The sequence below is a fragment of the Ursus arctos genome, unplaced genomic scaffold, assembly GCF_023065955.2.
Source record: "Ursus arctos isolate Adak ecotype North America unplaced genomic scaffold, UrsArc2.0 scaffold_1, whole genome shotgun sequence".
Classification (NCBI taxonomy): domain Eukaryota; kingdom Metazoa; phylum Chordata; class Mammalia; order Carnivora; family Ursidae; genus Ursus; species Ursus arctos.
The window spans coordinates 66,850,527-66,872,587 of NW_026622763.1; the positions used below are offsets into that span (position 1 = coordinate 66,850,527).

The window sequence follows — 22,061 nt, forward strand, 5'->3', positions numbered from 1 at the left end:
AGAGAGACAGCCAGTGAGAGAGGGAACACAAGCAGGGCGAGTAGGAGAGGAAGAAGCAGGTTCCAAGCAGAGGAGCCTGATGCGGGGCTCGATCCTAAAATGCCAGGATCATGCCCTGAGCCATAAGGCAGATGCTTAACAACTGAGCCACTTAGGTGCCCCTACCCAAACATTCTTAACCAGGATGGCCCTTAGTTTCCAAGTGTTTGAGTTTCTTCCACATTTTTTCTTGTGACTGAGTTCCAGTTTCAAAGCATTGTGGTCTGAGAATATGCAGGGAATAATCTCAGTCTTTTGGTATCCGTTGAGACCTGTTTTGTGATCGAGTATATGGTCTATTTTGGAGAACATTCCATGTGCACTTGAAAAGAATGAGTATTCTGTTGTTTTAGGGTGGCGTGTTCTGTATATATCTATGAGGTCCATCTGGTCCAGTGTGTCATTCTTGTTTCTTTGTTGATTTTCTGCTTAGATGATCTGTCTATTGCTGAGAGTGGAGTGTTGAGGTCCCCTGCTATTAACATATTATCTATATGTCTCTTTATTTTGGTTAACAGTTGGCTTATGTAGTTGGCTGCTTCCCTGTTGGGGCCATAGATATTTATAATTGTTAGATCCTCTTGTTGGATACATCCTTTAAGAATAATATAGTGTCCTTCTGTATCTCTAACTACAGTCTTTAGCTTAGAATCTAATTTGTCTGATATGAGAATTGCTACCCCAGCTTTCTTTTGAGGTCCATTGGCATGAAAAATGGTTCTCCATCCCTTCACTTTCAGTCTGAATGTATCTTTGGGTTCAAAGTGAGTCTCTTGTAGACAACATACAGATGGGTCATGTCTTTTTATCCAATCTGCAACCCTGTGGTGTTTCGTGGGAGCATTTAGGCCATTCACATTGAGAGTGATTATTGAGAGATATGATTTTAATGTCATCATGTTGCCTGTGAAGTCCTTGTTTCTATAGATTGTCTCTGTAAATTTCTGTTCTATATCACTCTTGGGATCTTCCTACTTTTATAACCCCCCCCCCCAATAATATTTCTTGCAGGGCTGGTTTGGTGGTCACATATTCTTTCAGTTTCTGCTGGTCTTGGAAACTCCTTGTCTCTCCATCCATTCTGAATGACAGCCTTCCTGGATAAAGGATCCTTGGCTGCATGTTCTTCTCACTTAGTGCTCTGAATATGTCTTGCCAGCTTTTTAAGGCTTGTCCAGGTCTCTGTAGACAGGTCTGACATTTTTCTGATGTTCCTCCCTCTGTACATGAGGAATCTCTTCCCCCTCACTGCTTTCAAGATTGTTTCCTTGGATCTAAGATTTGTGAATTCTACTATTATATGTTGTGGTGTTGGTCTGTTCTCATTGATCTTGGGAGGGGTCCTATCTGCCTCTTGGATACGAATTCTTGTTTCCTTCACCAGATTAGTGAAGTTCTCAGCTACAATTTGTTCAAATATCTCTTCTAGACCTCTCTCTTTCTCCAACCCCTCTGGGATGCTGATAATTCTGACATTGGAACATTTCATTGAATCAGTAATCTCCTGTAGCTTTTTTTCATGAAAATGATTTTTTTGCCCCATGTTACCTCTCTTTCCTTCTTTTTTATCATCTCATCCTCTAACTCACTAATTCATCTTCTGCCTCATTTACCCTGGCAGTCAGAGCATCCAGTTTAGACTGCATTTCATTCATAGAATTCTTAATTCTTGCCAGATTCATTCTCATTTTAGCCCTTAGAGAATCTATATTTTTGTTAATATTTTTCTCAAGTCTACACATCATCTTTTTTTTGAAAATAGAGATAATTTTTATTTATTATTTTTTTTATTTTAATTTTTTTTATTATGTTAGTCACCATACAGTACATCCCTGGTTTTTGATGTAAAGTTTGATGATTCATTAGTTGTGTATAACACCCAGTGCAACATGCAATACGTGCCCTCCTTACTACCCATCACCAGTCTATCCCATTCCCCCACCCCCCTCCCCTCTGAAGCCCTCAGTTTGTTTCTCAGAGTCCATAGTCTGTCATGCTTCATTCCCCCTTCTGTTTACCCCCCCTTTCTTTATCCCTTTCTTACCCTACCGATCTTCCTAGTTCTTATGTTCCATAGATGAGAGAAATCATATGATAATTGTCTTTCTCTGCTTGACTTCACTTAGCATTATCTCCTCCAGTGCCGTCCATGTTGCAGCAAATGTCAAGAACTTGTTCTTTCTGATAGCTGAGTAATATTCCATTGTATATATGGACCACAGCTTCTTAATTCAGTCATGTGTTGAAGGGCATCTCGGTTCCTTCCACAATTTAGCTATTGTGGACAATGCTGCTATGAACATTGGGGTTGCATATGGCCCTTCTCTTCACTACGTCTGTATCTTTGGGGTAAATACCCAGTATTGCAATGGCTGGGTCATAGGGTAGCTCAATTTTTAACTTTTTAAGGGACCTCCACACTGTTTTCCAGAGTGGCTGCACCAACCTGCATTCCCACCAACAATGTAGGAGGGATCCCCTTTTCTCCACATCCTCTCCAGCAATTGCTGTTTCCTGTCTTGTCAATTTTTGCCATTCTAACTGGCATAAGGTGGTATCTTAGTGTGGTTTTGATTTGAATTTCCCTGATGGCTAATGATTTTGAACATTTTTTCATGTGTCTGTTAGCCATTTGTATGTCATCATTGGAAAAGTGTCTCTTCATATCTTCTGCCAATTTTATGATATGTTTATTTTTTTCTTGCGTATTGAGTTTGAGAAGTTCTTTGTAGATCTTGGATACCAGTCTTTTACCTGTAGTATCATTTGCAAACATATTCTTCCATTCCTTGGGCTGCCTCTTAGTTTTTTTGACTGTTTCCTTGGCTGTGCAGAAGCTTTTGATCTTGATGAAGTCCCATAAGTTCATTTTATCTTTTGGTTCTCTTGCCTTTGGAGATGTGTCATGAAAAAGGTTGCTTTGGCCGATGTCGTAGAGGTTGCTGCCTATGTTCTCCTCTATGATTTTGAGGGATTCCTGTCTCACATCGAGGTCTTTCATCCATTTGGAGTTTATCTTTGTGTATGGTGTGAGAGAGTGGTCAAGTTTCATTCTTTTGCATGTAGCTGTCCAATTTTCCCAGCACCATTTATTGAAGAGACTGTCTTTTTCCCACCGGATGTTTTTTCCTGCTTTATCAAATATTAGTTGCCCAAAGAGCCGAGGGTCCATTTCTGGGTTCTCTATTCTGTTCCATTGGTCTATGTATCTCTTTCTCTGCCAGTACCATGCTGTCTTTGTGATCACAGCTTTGTAGTACAGCTCGAAATCCAGCATTGTGATGCCCTCAGCTTTGTTTTTCCTTTTCAACAGTTCCTTGGCGATTCTGGGCATTTTCTGGTTCCATACAAATTTAAGGACTATTTGTTCCAGTTCTTTGAAAAATGTCATTGGTATTTTGATCGGGATAGCATTGAAAGTGTAGATTGCTCTGGGTAGCATGGACATTTTAACTATGTTAATTCTTCTGATCCATGAGCATGGAATATTTTTCCATCTTTTTGTGTCTTCCTCAATGTCTTTCAAGAATGATTTATACTTTCTAGAATATAGATCCTTTATGTCTCTGGTTAAGTTAATTCCAAGGTTACGTATGGTTTTTGGTGCTATTGTAAATGGGACGGATTCCCTAATTTCTCTTTCTTCAGTCTCATTATTCATGTATAGAAATGCAGCTGATTTCTGAGCATTGATTTTGTATCCCGCCACATTACTGAATTGCTCTATAAGTTCTAATAGTTTGGGAGTGGATTCTTTTGGGTTTTTTCATATAGAGTATCATGTCATCTGCGAAGAGAGACTGTTTGACGTCTTCTTTGCCGATTTGGATACCTTTTATCCCTTTTTGTTGTCTGATTGCCGTTGCGAGGACTTCTAGTACTATGTTGAATCATAGTGGCGAGAGCGGGCATCCTTGTCGTGTTCCTGATCTTAAGGGAAAGACTTCCAGCTTTTCCCCATTGAGAATGATATTTGCTGTAGGCTTTTCATAGATGGTTCTTATGAGATTGAGGAATGTACCCTCTATCCCTGCACTCTGAAGGGTTTTAATCAGGAAAGGATGCTATATTTTGTCAAATGCTTTTTCTGCATCTATTGAGAGAATCATATGATTTTTGAATTTTTCCTTCTGGATAAAATCTAAGACACTGATAGATTTGTGAATGTTGAACCACCCTTGCATCCCAGGGATGAATCCCACTTGGTCATGATGGCTAATCCTTTTAATGTACTGTTGGATTCTATTAGCCAGGATCTTGTTGAGGATTTTGGCGTCCATATTCATTAGGGAAATCGGTCTGTAATTCTCCTTTTTGATGGGGTCTTTCCTGGTTTGGGGATCAAGGTAATATTGGCCTCATAGAATGAGTTTGGTAGCTTTCCTTCTGTTTCTACTTTTTGAAATAGCTTTAGGAGAATAGGTATTATTTCTTCTTTGAATATTTGGTAGAATTCCCCAGGAAAACAGTCCAGGCCTGGAGTTTTGTTTTTTGGAAGGTTGTTAATCACTGATTCAATCTCTTCATAATTAATTGGCCTGTTTAAAAAATCAATTTCTCCCTGTTTCAGTCTTGGTAGTTTATAGGTTTCCAGGAAGGCCTCCATCTCTTCCAGATTGCTTAATTTATTGGCATAAAGCGGTTGATAAAAGTTTCTAATAATCCTTCCAATTTCATTGGCGTTGGTTGTGACCTCTCCTTTTTCATTCATAATTTTATTAATTTGGGTCCTTTCTCTATTCTTTTGGATAAGTCTTGCCAGTGGTTTGTCAATTTTATTAATTCTCCCAAAGAACCAGCTTTTAGTTCTGTTGATCTGCTCTACTGTACTCCTGGTTTCTAATTCATTGATTTCTGCTCTAATGTTGGTCAACTGCTTCCTCTTGCGTGGATTAGGCCTGTCCCTCTGTTGCTGTTTCAGCTTCTTGAGGTGAGAATATAAAAACTGCATTTTAGATTTTTCTATTCTTTTGAGTGAGGCTTGGATGGCTATGTATTTCTCCCTTAGGACCGCCTTTGCAGTATCCCATAGGTTTTGGACCGTTGTGTTTTCATTCTTGTTGGTCTCCATAAATTGTTTAAATTGATTTTTGATTTCCTGGGTTATCGAATCATTCCTGAGCATGATGGTTCTTAGTCTTCAAGTGTTTGAGTTTCTTCCAAATTTTTCCTTGTGGTTGAGTTCCAATTTCAAAGCGTTGTGGTCTGAGAATATGCAGGGAATAATTTCAGTCTTTTGGTATCGGTTGAGACCTGTTTTGTGTCCCAGAACATGGTCTATTGAGAATGTTCCATGGGCATTAGAGCAGAATGAATATTCTTTGGTTCTGGGGTATAGTGATCTATATATATCTATGAGGTCCAACTTGTCGAGTATGGCATTCAAAGCCTTTGTTTCTTTGTTGAGTTTTTGCTTGGGTGTTCTATTTCTGATAGTAGGGTGTTGAGGTCCCCTACTATTAATGTATTTTTATCTATATGTCTCTTTATTCTGGTTAGGAGTTGGCTTGTGTATCTTGCTGCTCCCCTGTTGGGGGCATATATATTTATAATTGTCATATCCACTTGTTGGATACACCCTTTAAGAATAATATAGTGCCCTTCTGTGTCTCTAACTATAATCTTTAGTTTAAAATCCAATCTATCTGATATGAGAATTGCTACCCCAGCTTTCTTTTGAGGTCCATTGGCATGAAAGATGGTATTCCATCCCTTAACTTTCAGTCTGAATGTATCTTTAGGTTCAAAATGAGTCTCTTGTAGACAGCAAATGGATGGGTCATGTCTTTTTATCCAATCTGCAACCCTGTGGCATTATATGGGAACATTTAGGCCATTTACATTGAGACTGATTATTGAGAGATATGATTTTAATGATGCCATGTTGCCAGTAAAGTCTTTGTTTCTATGGGTTGTGACTTTCTGTTCTGTATCACTGTTGGGGCCTTTTTACCTTTATAGAACCCCCCTTAATATCTCCTGTAGGGCTGGTTTCGTGGTTACGAAATTGGTCAATGACTGGCGATTCTGGAAGGTCTTTATTTCTCCATCAATTCTGAATGACAGCCTTGCTGGATAAAGGATCCTTGGCTGCATGTTTTTCTCTAAAAGAGTTTTAAAAATGCCCTCCAACCCTTTCTCTCATTCCAGGTCTGTGTAGACAGGTCTGACATAATTCTGATACCTTTGCCTTGGTACGTGAGAAATTTCTTTGCCCTGGCTGCTTTCAATACTGTATCCTTGGATTTAATATTTGCAAAATGCACGATGATGTGACGTGGCATAGGTTTGTCATGGTTGAGCTTGGGAGGGGTCCCCTCTGCCTCTTGGACACGAATATTTGTTTCCCTTGCTAGATTAGGGAAGTTTTCAGCTACAATTTGTTCAACTACCTCTTCTAGAACTCTGTTATTCTCCACCCCCTTGGGGATGCCGATGATCCTGACATTGGAACGTTTCATTGAGTCAGTAATCTCCCGTAACCTACATTCTTGGGCGTGGATTTTTTTAAGTCCCGATTCTATTTTAGCTTTTTCTTCTACTAACCCATCCTCCAATTCGCTGATACGTTCTTCTGCCTCATTCACACTGGCCATCAGAGCCTCTAGCTTTGACTGCATTTGGCTCATAGAATATTTAATTTCTGCCAGATTCGCTCTCATTTCTGCCCTTAGAGATTCTATATTCTCATTAACATTTTCGTTAATACTTTTTTCAAGTCTACACATCATCTTGACCATTGTTACTCTGAGCTCCAGTTCCGATAATTTGGTTATATCCATATCCATTAGTTGTGTGGCAGAGGCCACAGACTCATTGTCTTTTTTTGCTGGGGGGGATTTCTCCTTCTCATCTTCCTGATGAGGAGAGGTTGCGGGGTTTTCCAGAGCCCAAATTATTGACCAGGACCCAGGCAGTGTGCACTTGTTTTATAGGGATCTTAGGGATGTGGGCTTCTTGATTTTTCAGCCTGCCTTCTGTGTTCTGGGGGAGGGGCCTGCTGCGCCGATACTCAGGCTACCCTGTTTGGGTAGAGTCTCCGTGTTCCCTGCGAGGGGGGATGAGGATGGGCACAGTGCGAACCGTTTTTTGGGGGCTTTTGTTTTCTGGAAGCTTTCCCTGTCAGTTCTCTGTGTCTCTTCTGAGAGAGCAGCAGTGACTGTATCCTAGCCTCTGCCTCAGAACAGAGAGATTGCAGTCTGCTCTCCACTGAGCTCTCCTGGTCACTCTAACTCTGTTTCTGTCGGTGCTGCTAAAACCCCACAGTGTCCGGGTTGTGCGCCCATAGCCGCTTTCCTGGTCCTTGCTCCCAGGGCCAGCTCATCTCTGCCCTTTGTGTTTCTAACACCTCCAGCTGCCCCAGGTTCCTGCATGTGCTCTCGAGCTCCCGGTTTCAGTCTGGTTTCCCTGCTGCTACTGGTCTGCGAGTCTGGGCCACTCCCCATTGCGGGAGGCTTCTGCCTTCCCGGCGCCCAAGCATGGCAGCTCCCTCCCCCTTCCATTTATCTTCCGATATCTGCGCACAGACTCTCAGCTCCCGCTTCGCTCCTCAATTCCAAGCACTGGAGATGTTCGTTTGTAGAGATCCAGATGTATCCTCTTATGTCTCAGCCTGATTTCATGGGTGTTCAGGATGGTCTGGTAGATCTCCAGCTCGATTCAGGCGACTGGTTGAAATAGGGTCCCCTACTCCTCTGCCATCTTTTTCTGTTCCTCCCCATTGTATATTCTTGACTCCTTTGTCATAGATTAATTGGCCAAATAGTATGAGTTTATTTCTGGACTCAATTTTGAAAACTGTATTTTTAAGACATTTTATATTTCTGTAGCCAGCCAGTTAAAATGACAAGAGCTAAGACACTTTTCTTGGTTAATATCCAGCATTTATTGTATTATGCCTTCAACTGATAGCCATAGTAACTTCCCAACCTGAGAGATGAATAATAGTCTTAAAATTAACTAACTTAGGACAGCTGATCCCATATGCTACCCTAAGAAAGCTAATTGTATGATCTGCTAAACTATTGACATGTATTAATAACTAACACTGTTGAAACTTTATTTCTTTTTGTGAACCAACTAATTAGGGAAGATGAAAATTATACAAAGCTTATTCTTTAATTGTATTTGCCTTTTAAGATGTCCATCAAGTATTTGAATAGCTACTATAAACAGTAGTAGCATAAACACTTTGGTTTGGGGTCTGACTTTCCTTTAAGGATCACACTTCCTTATTCATGATAAACCTCAAGAGACTTCTGTGGGATAGAAACTGCGAACTACAATCTGATTAAGCAAAATGTGGGGCAGTTTACCAGACCCATTCTATCAGGGCAACTGCATCTGCTGTGAGGATGTAATGAGCAATTCCATTAGTTATTGGATCAGCTGATCACCTAATGACATGAATATATCAATGCCATTTTACCCAAGACAGGACCTGAAGGCCAGAGTTGACAGCTAGCCCTAGGGTGGTGGTCTGTTTGGGAGACTGGGAAGCTCTGGGCCATAATGTACCTGCTGATGGAGACCATGCCAAGGACTGGGGCAATAAGCAAAGTAACAAGATCCTGGAAAGGAAGCATGTTGGTCTTTATTGGCAAAAATCAACTTCAAAACTAGTTCTGTAATTCAAGTTTTGAATATAATTCAATTTAGTGAAGTTCTATAAATTCAAGAGGAAGTTTAATACTTAAAAACATAAGCTATGATTAGATAAGGTGTTGTTGGAGCAGCTGTTACTCCAAGAAGAGCTTGAATTAGGGATGGACGTTCCATGATTACTTGCCATGTGATTTCTCCGAGTCAGTTTCCTCTGCAAGGGGAAATAACACCTGTTCGCCATTTCATCCATTAGTTGGGAAGGAGGAGATGGTAAACATAATTAGTAAATTGAAGTGATGAGCAACTATAGAACGGTAGTCTTCTATCCTTGATAGAAGCACTATGGCTAAACTAGCTGAAAGTTACGAAATAAATATCTTACTACGTACTTTGAGGTCCTATAGACAAATTGAGAGATGTGCTCAAACTAATAATACTCCATCCCTTACAACACTCTAGTTCTTTTGGTAAGTTATATAAGTTAAATATCCTTCTCCTCACTCCACCCCCTTTAGCTACAAGTTCAGAAACAATACTGTTAAGGACAAAAGACTCTCACACGCAATTTCCAAGTTGATTTCTCTTTTATTGACATTATTCCAACCCAAGGCAGTCTTCAAGTTCCCAAAGGAAGTAAGAAATGGATAAAGCCTTTGAACTGGTAATGGTGGGTAGAAGGCGGCTTCTTGCTCTTCTGTAGGTGCTAAAGAATATGACCACTGATGGGCGCCTGGGTGGCTCAGGTCATGATCCCAAGTCCTGGGATCGAGCCCTGCATTGGGCTCCCTGCTCCACAGGGAGACGGCTTCTCCCTCTACCACTGCCTGCCGCTCCCCCTGCTTGTTCTCTGTCAAATAAAATAAAAAAAAATATATGACCACTGAGTTTAGGCTAGTGTGAGAACAAAGGAAACCATATGGTTATTATAGGAATCATACAGCACCATGAGCTAGTCTGTGCTCTGGACGCTGCCCCACAACTTTAAGAGCTAGAATTTTAGACTGATATTAAAATTTGGTGTGACTGATTCAAGCAAGCAACCCTTTTCAGGTATAAATCTATCAGTCCTCTGGATTTAGGTCTCCCAGAATGTTCTCAAAAACTGTTACATACATTTTATTGGAGTAAAAATTGCAGTGGAATAACATAGATATTAAGAGTACAATTTAACAAGTTTTGACAAATGTAAATACCCATGTAATCAACACTATAATCAAAATGTGCATTTCCATCACTCAGAAAATTCTTTCATTTCCCCTTCCAAGTAGCCCTTACCCTATGAGAACCACTTATGGTGTCCATTCATGGGATTAATATTGTCTATTCTTGAAATTCATAGAAATATGATCAGCCTTTTATATCTAGCTCAACATATTTCTGAGACCCAAATGCAACAACATGGTTATCTACAGCTCATTCTTTTTTATTGTCAACTAGTATTCCATTTGATGGAGTTTCCCAGTTTGCTTATCCATTAAGCCTGCGGATGGACATGTCAGTTGTTTCCAGCTTTGACTGCTGTGAATAAAATTTCTATGTATATTAGTATACAAGTTTTTTTTGCAGACACGTTTCAATGTCTTAGATGAATACTAAAAATATATACACATCAATTTGGGGAGCTGTGACACCTTACCAGTATTGTCTTTGACATCATAAACACTTCATCCCTGGTTAGATTTTCTCAGTAACAATTTGTATTATTCATACAAATATACAAATACGATATACAATGTAGTTCTTTCATATATTTTGTTACATTTATCCTTGTTTATACTTTTCACCCAATTGCAAGTGGCATTAATTTCTTCTTCCAATTATTCACTAAGTACAAATGGTTGATTTTTGTATATCAATTTTAGATCTTGAGATAGACTATCAGACTAATTTCTCTTATGCTAGTTTTGGTCATGTGGTATTGATATAATATTCCCTTGTTGGTCTTGTATACAGCATCTATACTAATGTCTCTTTTCTTAGATACATCTTGGCAATGTGTGTCCTGTCATTTTTCTTAATCAGACTAGAGACTTATCTATTAAATCTTCTTTAAAAACCAGCATTGGTTCCATTGCTTTTCTCTATTTGCCCTTTTTGCTTCATTGATTTCTGCTCTTATCCATATTATTTCCTCCTTACTTTGGGTTTACTTTTCTTTTTCTAGCTTCTTATAGTAAAAGCTCAGATGACTGATTTAAACTAAACCTTTTTCGCTACAAGCATTTAAATCTATCAATTTCCCTCTAAGCTTTCGAGGTGCGTTTCAAAGATTTTGGTACATTATGGTTTCTATTTAGCTGGAAACATTTTAATTTCCTTGTGATTTCTTCTGTGCCCCATGGTTTATTCAGAAATGTGATAGTTTCCAAGTATCTGAGGGATTTTCTGGGTTTTTTATTGCCACTTATTTCTAATTTAACTGTAGTGGTTGGAAAATATACTTTAAGGTTTCAAGCTTTTCTTTTGAGACCACCATGTAGTCTATTTTAAGAATATGTATCTACTGTTGGGGATAGCCTTTTATAAATGTCAGCTCAAGTTGAATCCTAGTGTTGTTCAAAACTTGAATTCCTTATTTTTCCTTTGGATATTCTATCAGTTACTGAGAGTGCAATGTTTATTTCTCCCTTTAGTTCTGTCAGTTTTTTCTTCATGTATTTTCAAACTCTGTTAATAGTTACATATACATTTATGATTGTCATGTCTTCCTCATTGACACATACAATATCCCTCTTTATATCTGGTAATCTCCCTGGTCTTGAAGTCTGTCTGAATGTATTTTTTTATGCTTCCTATTTGCATGGTGTATACTTTCTAACCCTCTCGCTTGCAACCTTTATATTTAAAGTACCTCTCTTGTAGGTAGCATATAGTTGGATTTTTAAAGACTATTTTTTTAGACCAGTTTTAGGGTCACAGCAAAATTGCGCAGGCAGTACAGATAGCCCCTGCACCCCCACATACAGCCTCACCACTATCAATATCCCACTCCAGAGTGGTACATTCATTACATTAACGTACCATCATTACTCAGTCCATAGTTACATTAGGGTTCACTCTTGGTTTACATTCTATGGATTTTGACAAATGTATAATGGTATGTATCCACCATTGTAGTATCATATGGAGTAGTTCACTGCCCTACATATGCTCTGTGTTCCATCTATTCAACCCTCCCTCCTCTCTAACCCCTGGCAACAACCACTGGACTTTTTACTATTGCTACTGTTTTACCCTCTCCAGAATATTAGACAGTTGGAAAGACTGGCTTCTTTAAGGTTCCTCCTTTTCTTTTCATGGCTTGATAACTCACTTCTTTTTAGCACTTAATATTCCATTGTCTGGATATATCACTGTTTATCCATTCACCTGAAGGACACTTTGGATGCTTCCAACTTTTGGCAATTAAGAACAAAACTACTATAAACATCCATATGTTGTTTTTTGTGTGGACACAATTTTTCAGTTCATTTGGATAAATACCAAGGAGCATGACTACTGGTTCATACGGTAAGATTAGGTTTAGTTTTGTAAGAAACCACCACCCTGTCTTCCAAAGTGGCTGTACTATTTTGCATTCTCACCAGCAGGGAATGAGTTCCTGTTGTTCCCCATCGTTGTTGGCATTTGATGTCATCAGTGTTTGAATTTTCACGATTTTAATAAGTTATAATGATATCTCAGTGTTAATTTGTAGTTCCCTAAGGTAGAATGTTGAACATCTTTTCATAGGCTTGCCATCTGCATGTCTTCTTTGGTGAGGTATCTGTTCAGGTCTGTTGCCCATTTACTTGTTGAGTTTTTAGATAATCCTTTATCAGATAGAGTTTTGCAAATACTTTCTCCTAGTCGGTGGCTTCTCATTGTCTTAACAGTGTCCTCCACAGAGCAGAAGTTTTTAACATGATGAAGTCCAAATTCTCAGTTATTTCTTTCATGGATCATCCCTTTGGTGTTCTGGATTTAACTCCTAAACGTTATCTTCTAGGAGTCTTACAGTTTCATGTTTTACAATTAAATCTGTGATCCATTTTGAGTTAATTTTTGTGAAGGGTATAAGGTCTGTGTCTGGATTTTTTTTTTTTTTAACATGTGGCTACATGGTTGTTTCAGCACATGTTGAAAAGAAAGACTATCTTTGCTCTGCTGTATTACCTTTGCTCCTTTGTCAAAGATCTGTTGACTATGTGTAGCTTGAATCTTACTTTTTAACTAGCTTGCTTTTTAGCTGAAATTTTTAGTCCATTTCCTTCCAAATTTTTGATATGTAAGGGTTTAAGTCAGCCATTTCGTTGTTTTCTAATTGTCCCATTTTCTTCTTTCTTCCTATATTCTTCCTTTCCTGCTGTGCTCTGGGTTCAATGTGTCTAACTAACTCCTTATTGTTTATCATCTTTTCCCCCACTTCTCAGATTGGACAGATCTACAGATGTATGTTCAAGTTCATTCATGAGCTATTGGCTACTTAGAGAATTAGTTTTTCATTTTAGTTCTTGAGTTTGCTCTTTATAATTTTCATCGCTCTGATGAGATTCTCTACTTGTTCAGTCTATCACTTATGTTCTTGAACATAACACAACTTAATAGAACTGTAAAGCTGCTTAATTACCAAGTGCTGGGTCATTTTGGGGTCTAATAACTTTTTTCTTGGATGTGGGGCACACTTTCCTGTTTTGCATAGCAAGTAGTTTTTTGTTCTAGGATGGATATTGTGGATAATACTCTTGAAGGAGTCTGGATTATGTCATCTTCCTTTAAATCATATTGTTTTATTCTTTGTTTGAACTTAGTCCAATATGGCCTATGGCTGGCTAGACTGTTTTTGTAAAGTTTTATTGGAACATAGCCACTGCCCACTTGTTGACATGTTGTCTATGACTACTTTTTTTTTTGAGAGTGAGTATGCACAAACAGGGGGAGGGGCAGAGGGAGAAGAAGACTCTCTTAAGCAGCCTCCATGCCCAGTGTGGAGCCCAACCCAGGGCTTGAACTCACAGCTCTGAGATCATGATCTTAGCTGAAATCAAGAGTCAGACACTTAACCAACCAACTGAGCACCCATGCACCCCTCTATAGCTAGCAGAACTGCATAGTTGTGACATAGACCATATGGCTCACAAACCTAAATTCTATGCTACCTAGCCCTTTGAGAAAGTTTGCCAACCTCTGCTCTAGGATTCACACCTGACTCCTAAGGTTACTGTGAGGTTTCTCCACTGGGGTTGGTCTTGGAACGCCAAGGATTCCACAGCACTAACTTATAATTGTTCAATGCTCAGTCTTAGCAAATCCTTTTCCTGTACATGCACATCTTAAGTCCTCAAGTGGACTTGATGACACCCCATCAAATGGGAGACCCCATTTCTGCCTCTCCCCACAGCTCCCTTGTCTTTTGAAATTTCATCTACCTTCAACATTCCAACCTCTTCAACTCAGCAGGACTGCCACTCTGCTGGGGCCCAAACTCCCCAAGATAATGCTGGAAGATGTTCCCACGCAGGATGCTTAATTGTCAAGTTTAACATTCTGTGTTTCCTTTCTCTTGAAGATCACAGTCCTATGCTGTTGTTCGCATATATTTTGTCCAGGTTTAAAGTTGGTTTTGGTGAGGGTAAATCTGGCAGTACTTTGAAAGCTGCTTTTGCAAAACCAAAGATCCTAGAAAGCAGGACATTATGTTGACTGTACTCATTTTTTTTTTTAAGATTTTGAGAGAGAAAAAACAAGTGGGGGGGAGGGGCAGAAGGAGAAGCAGGGAACCCTATGTGGGACCTGATTCCAGGACTCTAGGATCATGACCTGAGCTGAAGGCAGATGCTTAACTGAGTGAGCCACCCAGGCAGCCTCCTCCTTGCCTTTTATTTGACATTCACTGAATAATCATTTTCAGGTTAACTATGTACTATGAGGAATGGATAAGGGAATTGTACAAACAGATACTATGAAAGTCGTTACATGCTGGTGATGTACAACCAGGACAGTTCCTGTCTTCAAAGAGTTGTCTAGTAAACCAGACAGACATTATACCTATATCTTGCTCCATTTTTGAAATACATCTTTAGAAAGGCATATGGAACTAAGAGAGCTAGATTTCCTCCAGTCTCTGACCATATATCATTATTAGGGGTAGTATTATGGGAGAAATTGGGTAGACTTTGTAGAAATCTATTGTCAAATGGCAAAGGTCACCTTTTCTGGACTTAAAATGCATTTAAATTCATTTTAAGTAATTTATATCTTAAGATCAAATTCAGTTGACTAACTTCTGAAACTATTGATTTTATGAATTTTTCTAGAGCTATGTCTTTTTGGTCCAAGAACTATGCCATAATCTGGGACCACAGTGTTATAGAGACTTCACCTGTGCTTTCTTATGGCTAGACTCCCTCGAGTGTTCCGTGATTCATTATTTGCATATAACACCCAGTGCTCATTGCAATACATGAGACCTTATTTTAGTCTGAGCTTTTCATATAGTTTCACAGGGAGCATCTAATTCAGAAGAAAAAAGAGGTGGCTTTGCCACATCTAACTTGTGTTGCCCAAAGGCTGTCATTCTGTCTCTTTAATTGTAAACATCTAACCAGGGGACAGAGCCTGACTCTAACAACAGTCCAAGATGTGTAGGCTCATGAGGTTTGAGGCAGGAACAAATGTTATATATATGCTTGCTTTCCTCAACAGTACAGATCAGGGGTTGGCAAACATTATCTATAAAGGGCCAGATAGTCATTACTTCAGGCCACATAGTCTCCGTCAAAACCATCTCTGCCATTGTAGCATGAAAGTAGCCACAGCCAACACACAAATAGCATAGCTATGTTCTAATAAACTCAATTTACAACAACAGCTAGAATTTTACCCAAACGCTAGAGTTGGCTGAACCCTAGTGTAAATAAATCTAAACTAGCAAAAGTTAAACTGTGTTTTTAGTTTTATAAAATTTTCAAGATCTTGAAAAAAGATTTTCCTATTTTGTAAATTGCAAGTTTTACTGAGTGGTTTTCTTTCTATTGATAAGATAAAGCTGTTATTACCTCACAGGTGACCAAAGCGGTAAAGAGGACTATTTCTACGTGCTACCTAATCACACGGTATTTTGCATTTGGTAACTTCAAAACGAAACTTTTCTTTTCACAGATAAACACTACAGGTGAAGACTGGTAAAAAGAAACATTGATTTCTGAAGTACCTGGAAAGGAAAGGCACCGGTCGGTATCACGTGGACAAGCTCAGTGTTTCCCAGAGATGCTGCTGACGTAGTCTTTGCTCCTGCTTTTCTTCACTCAAAGCTCTTCATAACATGGGCTGCATGAAATCAAAGCAAACTTTCCCATTTCCTACCACATTCGAGAGTGAGAAGCGACATGCAAGTGAAGAAAGCTTTATGTCTGAAGAGAGATTTCTACCTAGGATGCCTTCTCCAGTGAATGTTGAAGAGGAAGTGAAGGAACCACCAGGGCCCGAAACTGTGGTCTTCGAATTTGCACACCGCCTATCCCAGGAAATCTTGAGTGACGCCTTGCAGCAGTGGGCAGGCAATAACATCAAGTACTATGACATCCCATACATTGAGAGTGAGGGGCCTTGACGCCGTAGGATGATGATAACCTTCTTGAATTGTGGATAAAGTTGGTGCTAGTTTAAATACATGAAATCATAGCAAAAACTGGTGTGAATAAATACAAATAACTCCATCTAGATGTAAAAAAAAATGTCTATGATAATATCAAGAGTATAGGAGTACCTAAAATGAAATACATTAAGCACTTTTATGTTAATAGCAATTTCTATCTGCTTGGTCTTGGATTTGAGTCAAAGGTTAGCCCTGTACCACAGTAATCAGCTCTATGTCGTACCACTTTCTTCCTGTGGCACTAATAGTATCACCAAAGAAATGATTATTGTAAAGACACTCCTTTTAAAATAACTATTTAATTCACACACACAAACAAGTTATGAAAGGGATTTTTCAGCTGTCTTGGCAAGGAAATGGCACTTAAGCCACAGTAATTAATAGTGGGTCATTTGTCAAAACCATTTGTGTCAAGGACCCCTACTTAACACACATGATCAAGCAGTAAAAAGCACCCCTTGTAGAAGTCCACCTTCAAACCTGTCCTAAACTACCACCTTAAACCTCAGGGCCCTAACCACAGCGGTTACTGGATGACTGGAGACTTCGCACATAAGGCATCTGAACAGGATACAATTTACAGAAGTCATGATAGTAATGTTTATGGCATTGAGTTAAGCAGCCCAGTGATACAACAAAACAAGAATTTTTTACAAACAGCAATCCAGTAAATTTTAAAATAACAGGAGCCCTAGTCAAGGTAGAAAGCAGAACTTGTTCTCAGTGCTGCATGTATATGAAGTTTTACTGTCTCAAAGATGTAGAGAGTTGGTATAATAGACACTCGTTCTCATTTTTATTATTGACTAGGGGGGCAGTCCCCATTCACATTACTGTGGAACCAGTCTATGCACGAGGCTATACCGTTGCATTACAAAACAGAAGATCAAACACTCCTCCAAAGAGAGTACTCATGTATTTTTTTTATGGTAACAATGCCCATAAGGCATTTACAGCTATATACTATTTTCTTAAATTTGGCTTTTTGGGGAAGCTTCCCCCCGCCCCCAAGAATTAAGTACTGTTTAAAATCAATGGTAACAGGTACTGAGAAAACATAACCTGTAGAAAAATTGGAACTCAGTCCCTAGAATGGTCTTTTCATCCAGATTTGCTACACACTGAGTTTAGCTGGAAAGGGAATTATTTAAGTCTGTGTGCATTAAATTCTTTTATTAAGATTCAACAGACCCTTGTCACTGACAGCTAAAGCAAGGCAGAAAAAGACTTGTAACCTTTTTAATGAGATAAATATGTATTTGACCTTGTAAGCAGGCAGAAATGTTACCTCTGATTTTAACAACTGTTCTTTGAAACCCACAAATAGAGTGAATTCTCCCAGTTGCATGGAAAAAGAGAGTACTTTGAAGTGAGTCATGTGCCATCTTTCAGGTGCCTTTGGACACCTGGCATTCAACTTTCATTTCACCTAGTCCCAAGCTCTGAACTGTCCTGTTGTACTTGCAATCTAGAAACTTACAAAGTAGAAAAACCACCATCCCTGTTTATATAAGGATCTGAACTCCTAAGGCTAAGGAACAAAAGTTTTCTGAAAATGCGAAACATCTTTCGAGCTCACGAAGAAAAATTTAGGTTTTTGAGTATACTAATGACTTGGACAAAAGCCTAGATGTTGCCATTTTTCATTTTATATCTCACTTTTGCTGCAAAGTCATTTACTATATAAAAGATAGAATATTATGGTGAGAACACAAAGCCATAGCCACACTAAATTTTTCAGTGTACATACGGATGTAGACTGTTGAGTTTCCTCATAAATATTTTAACCTCAGGTTCCTCCTGTGCCTGGGCCCCTGTTTCCCAGGGGTGTAGCAGGGATGCTTGCCAGATCCATATCTAGCTAGAATTCTCATCTCTGTTGCCACTCTGACGCTACAGCAGTACGGTTTTGTCACCAAGCACCACCCTCTCGCTCCTGAATCATTTTAACAGAGTATAAGCTCTTGCAACATAGAATTCTTTTGGAAATATATGCTGTATTATGTCAAACCATGGACAAGGAACTACAAGCCTTGCATAATCAGTGAGTTAATAAACCAAGTTGGAGGCAGGGAGGAAAAAGAACCAGATAAACAAATTTGTGGTGCATGTGATAATCATCAAGATATAGTTTGGCCTTGATGACAAGACAGTGAGAACATCTTTGATAGGATAACTTCTTTTGCACCTTCATATCTAAACATTGGATTTACTTCATTTTGAACTTTTACGAACAGTAAAAGACTGGAAGATCTATTTGAGAAGGAAGGAACATATAAAACAGAAGACTGAAAGAATTATTAGCTACTGGAAAGGGAAACATTTGTTCCAACTTACACATCACAAACGCAGATGAAATAATAGTGGCCAAATTATAAGGGAAAGGAAACCGGAGAAAAGAGGGCCCAAGAAACAGCACTCACGTCAGGCTCCATCAGAGGACACTGCAAAAACAAGTCTCCACTGTTCTTGACTGTGGGAAGGGACACAGTAGCAGGTTCCTTTCTTCACCACATGGACACGTGCCCAGCCACTGAATCTTTTCCCTTGAGAACAGCCAGGATAGGGGCACAAGAGCGGCCACCAATGTGACGGAACTCAGACGGCAACTGTAAGCGCAGCAGATTATCACAGGAAGTGTGCCGGTCCCTCGCGGAACCCCACAGCAGCTTCACTGCCCCCTTCCCCAGGTAAAGGTCTCTTGTGTGCTATCACCTTTCAGCTGCAAGTCTCTGATGCCAGAGTTCTCAATTTTCAGTTGCCTTATCTCTTCTTTGCAAGCTACCTATGGTCATTAGCACTTTGTCAAAGCATAATTTAAGGGGATAAAAATGATCTCAGTTCCAAAGGAATAATTTGTGTCAAACTGCCTTATTAGTATTAAAAACAGACACAATGAAGGAGATAGCGTGACACTCATATCCTACTTAATATCACTGGCATTTTATGAGAAGAGGGAACTATACTTTTGTATTCTGTAGTTTAAGAAATCAAAGTTAGAGACTGTCAAGGAATAGTAAGTTAAAAACAAAGTTCCAACAAATATATTGTTTGCTTGATCATATGCCCTCATCCTGTATTTGTGTGGCCAAATAGGACATATCTTCCTTGGAGCAGTGGGCATAAGCTCCGATGTACTACCTGTATCTTACTTGGCAAAACTGAAGTTTAGTTCATTCTTTTCCCTGTAAGACTTAGCTATGAAATGGTATTTTTCCAAATATTTTTGTGAAAACTTTTTTTTTTCCTAACCATACAAAAGTCTAGTTGCCATTAACTAGCTGTGAGTTCTGATTAAAGCAAATGCCTATCAATATTGTGTACTGCCAAATTTTTTGATATAAAGAACTTAACATTTTCTGCATTTCTAGTGAATACAAAGTGAATAAAAATCCCGATACAAATAATTTCTTGGATCATTCAGGTCCAATTTAAGAGCTTTAAGAGTATAAAGGTAAACATGTCTATTATCATGCCATCAGTATTCTACATCTGTTCTTGACTTTTGGGGGGAAAATGCTTCATGTTAAATATTTAGAAAATGTAAAGCAACTCCTAGATTGCAATTTCCTCATCTAGGGGAAGGGTGCAGGATATGACCCCTGAGGTCTTTTTTAGTTCTGCCACTTTTTGTTCTTAAAAACCAGAAATTCTCTTAGTTTCTGAGTGATTTGGGATGAAGGAAAAACTATAATAAGTCATAAAATAAATGATAAAACGACCTTTAAAGATAATTCTTACCTTGAATTTAATGTCCCAAGTCTGGAACACCCTGCAGTTTCTTGTGTACCTTAAGAAAAACTTATTTTGTCAACGGTTTTTGAACGTATTTCTATTTTGAACAAAAAGTCCTTTTTCCCCCCTCCTGATTTACACTATGTAACAGCAAATAACTTAACACACACAAATTTAATGTAAATTGCAGAAAGCAATGTGTCTCTATTTTTGAGACTGGAGTTTCCTCATTTCTCATTCTTTCAGACTAACAAATCCTACAAAACAACCATCACTTTGACCATAGGAAGAGATTCTGGTTAACTTTAGGGAGGACCAAAGCTAAGTTAATAATACTAGAGAGAGAACCTCATAAAAACCTTTTCGCTTTGCCTGAGATTTCTAATATTATAAAAGGAACACTTCTATAATAATTTATAATTACTTTAAAACAGATTTATATACGCAGAAAATTCTCTGAAGCATTAACACAATAGCCAAAAAACTTCAGGATTATTTTTTAATAATCTATACATAAGTTTATTTAATCAACATAAAAACTACTACCCAAAGCCAAAACATAAAGTTCTCATTTCAATTAGATATTTAAGACCTTCAAATTTTCCCATTTTTATAAAACGGGTTGGCAAAGATTTTCTGAAAAGGATCAGATAGTAAGTATTCTAGCCTTTGCAGGCCTTACAATCTCTGTTGCAACTACGCAAAGCAGCCATAGACAATATGTAAACAGCTGAGCATAGCAATGTTCCAATAAAGCTTTATTTATGAACACTGATATTTGAATTTCATGTAATTTTCACGTATCATGACATACTAGTCTTTGATTTTTTTTTTTTCCTCAGCCATTTAAAAATGCAGAAACCATTCTTAGCTTGTGGAAAACTAAACAAGCAGCAGGCCAGATTTGACCCATGAACTATAGTTTGCCAAAACTTGTTCCAAAATAATCCCTTAAAAATCTAGTCACCTTAAAATTTCAAATCATTACTTCCCAGAGATTTAAAGTAATTATTCAAATCTTCATCAGTAACTTCTTTTAGATCAGCTGGTTTCCACTTTGGACTCTGGTCTTTATCTATTAAAACTGTCAAATGAAGACATAAGAAATGTTAGTACGTTTCTTTCGGGTATTACCAGATTTTAATTACCAAATTGACAGAAAGTACCTTACACGAGGTATATTTTCTATTGCACATTTTTTTTTCTGCTAAGTTAAAATTTTTGTCTGTGTTCCATTTTTCTTTTAAATTAAGGCCCCATAGGATTTGGATGAATAGCAATGTACCGATAATGACTCATGTGGTTATTTCCCAACCTAAGTCTAACGCCTGTAGCTTGAATACAGCCTATGAACTAATGTGACTTAAGCCTTAGCCTTCTTCAAACAAAATCGTAAATGAAATCTTCCTGTTATAAAACAGCTAAAACCAGAGTTGGTGTGGTTTAAAGGGAAGGCAGGAGAGGGTGCAGGGCCCAGATCTGCCTTCTCAACTCCTCCACGTTGAATTGAAAGGAAAATTACTTGAAGTAGAGGGAAGGGGATGACTTTATGCATAATTAAATGTGGATACTGCTGTTCTGCTGAACCCTCTAGTTCACACAGCTCGGAATTAAAATAGCAGACCACCTTCAGGTTATCCTAAGGAACTACTTCTCTTATTTCGGTGTAGTCATCATTTAGTGTGGCCACATAGCATCCCCACTGGATCGTTAAGTATGAGGCAATTGGCAATCCTCTCCTTTAAAAAGGGAAGGGGATGTCAGGTTCCTGGTTGTGACAGTATGCTATTGTTATATAAACGTTACTGTTTAGGAAAACATGGTGAAGGATACACAGGATCTTTCTATATTATTTCTTACAACTGTATGTTAATCTACAATTATCTCAAAAAAAATTTTTAAAAAAGAAAGAGAAGGGGGCTATACTTAGTATAGTTATGGTAGAGAATTTTAACTGTGCTTAAAGTGTGCATAATTCTTGTGGATACTGGAGGTTTGTTTTGTTGTTGTTGTTGTTAAAGGTTTATTTGAGAGAGTGAGCAAACAA

General features: G+C 38.6%; 2 protein-coding genes across 5 annotated transcripts in view; one reads left to right on the top strand and one right to left on the bottom strand.

Annotated features, from left to right (window-relative positions):
• Positions 1-9,208: 9,208 nt before the first annotated feature.
• Positions 9,209-22,061, bottom strand: part of HIBCH (3-hydroxyisobutyryl-CoA hydrolase) — a 126,717-nt gene continuing 113,864 nt past the window's right edge. Inside the window, exons 14-18 of one of the 4 annotated variants that reach the window (XM_057303587.1) lie at positions 20,982-21,098; positions 20,021-20,069; positions 16,053-18,888; positions 15,836-15,951; positions 9,209-9,490 (exon numbers count right to left, since the gene is read on the bottom strand). In XM_057303587.1, the coding sequence (XP_057159570.1) occupies positions 20,983-21,098 (116 nt within the window). In that variant the 3' untranslated portion in view covers positions 9,209-9,490; positions 15,836-15,951; positions 16,053-18,888; positions 20,021-20,069; position 20,982. Of the gene's footprint in view, positions 9,491-15,835; positions 15,952-16,052; positions 21,099-22,061 lie in introns of all 4 variants that reach the window. The other 3 variants (XM_057303592.1, XM_057303579.1, XM_057303583.1) reach the window with 3 other exon arrangements.
• Positions 15,947-19,832, top strand: CUNH2orf88 (chromosome unknown C2orf88 homolog). Its single transcript, XM_026492331.4, has one exon. The coding sequence runs from the start codon at positions 15,947-15,949 to the stop codon at positions 16,232-16,234; it is 288 nt and encodes a 95-aa protein (XP_026348116.1). The 3' UTR covers positions 16,235-19,832.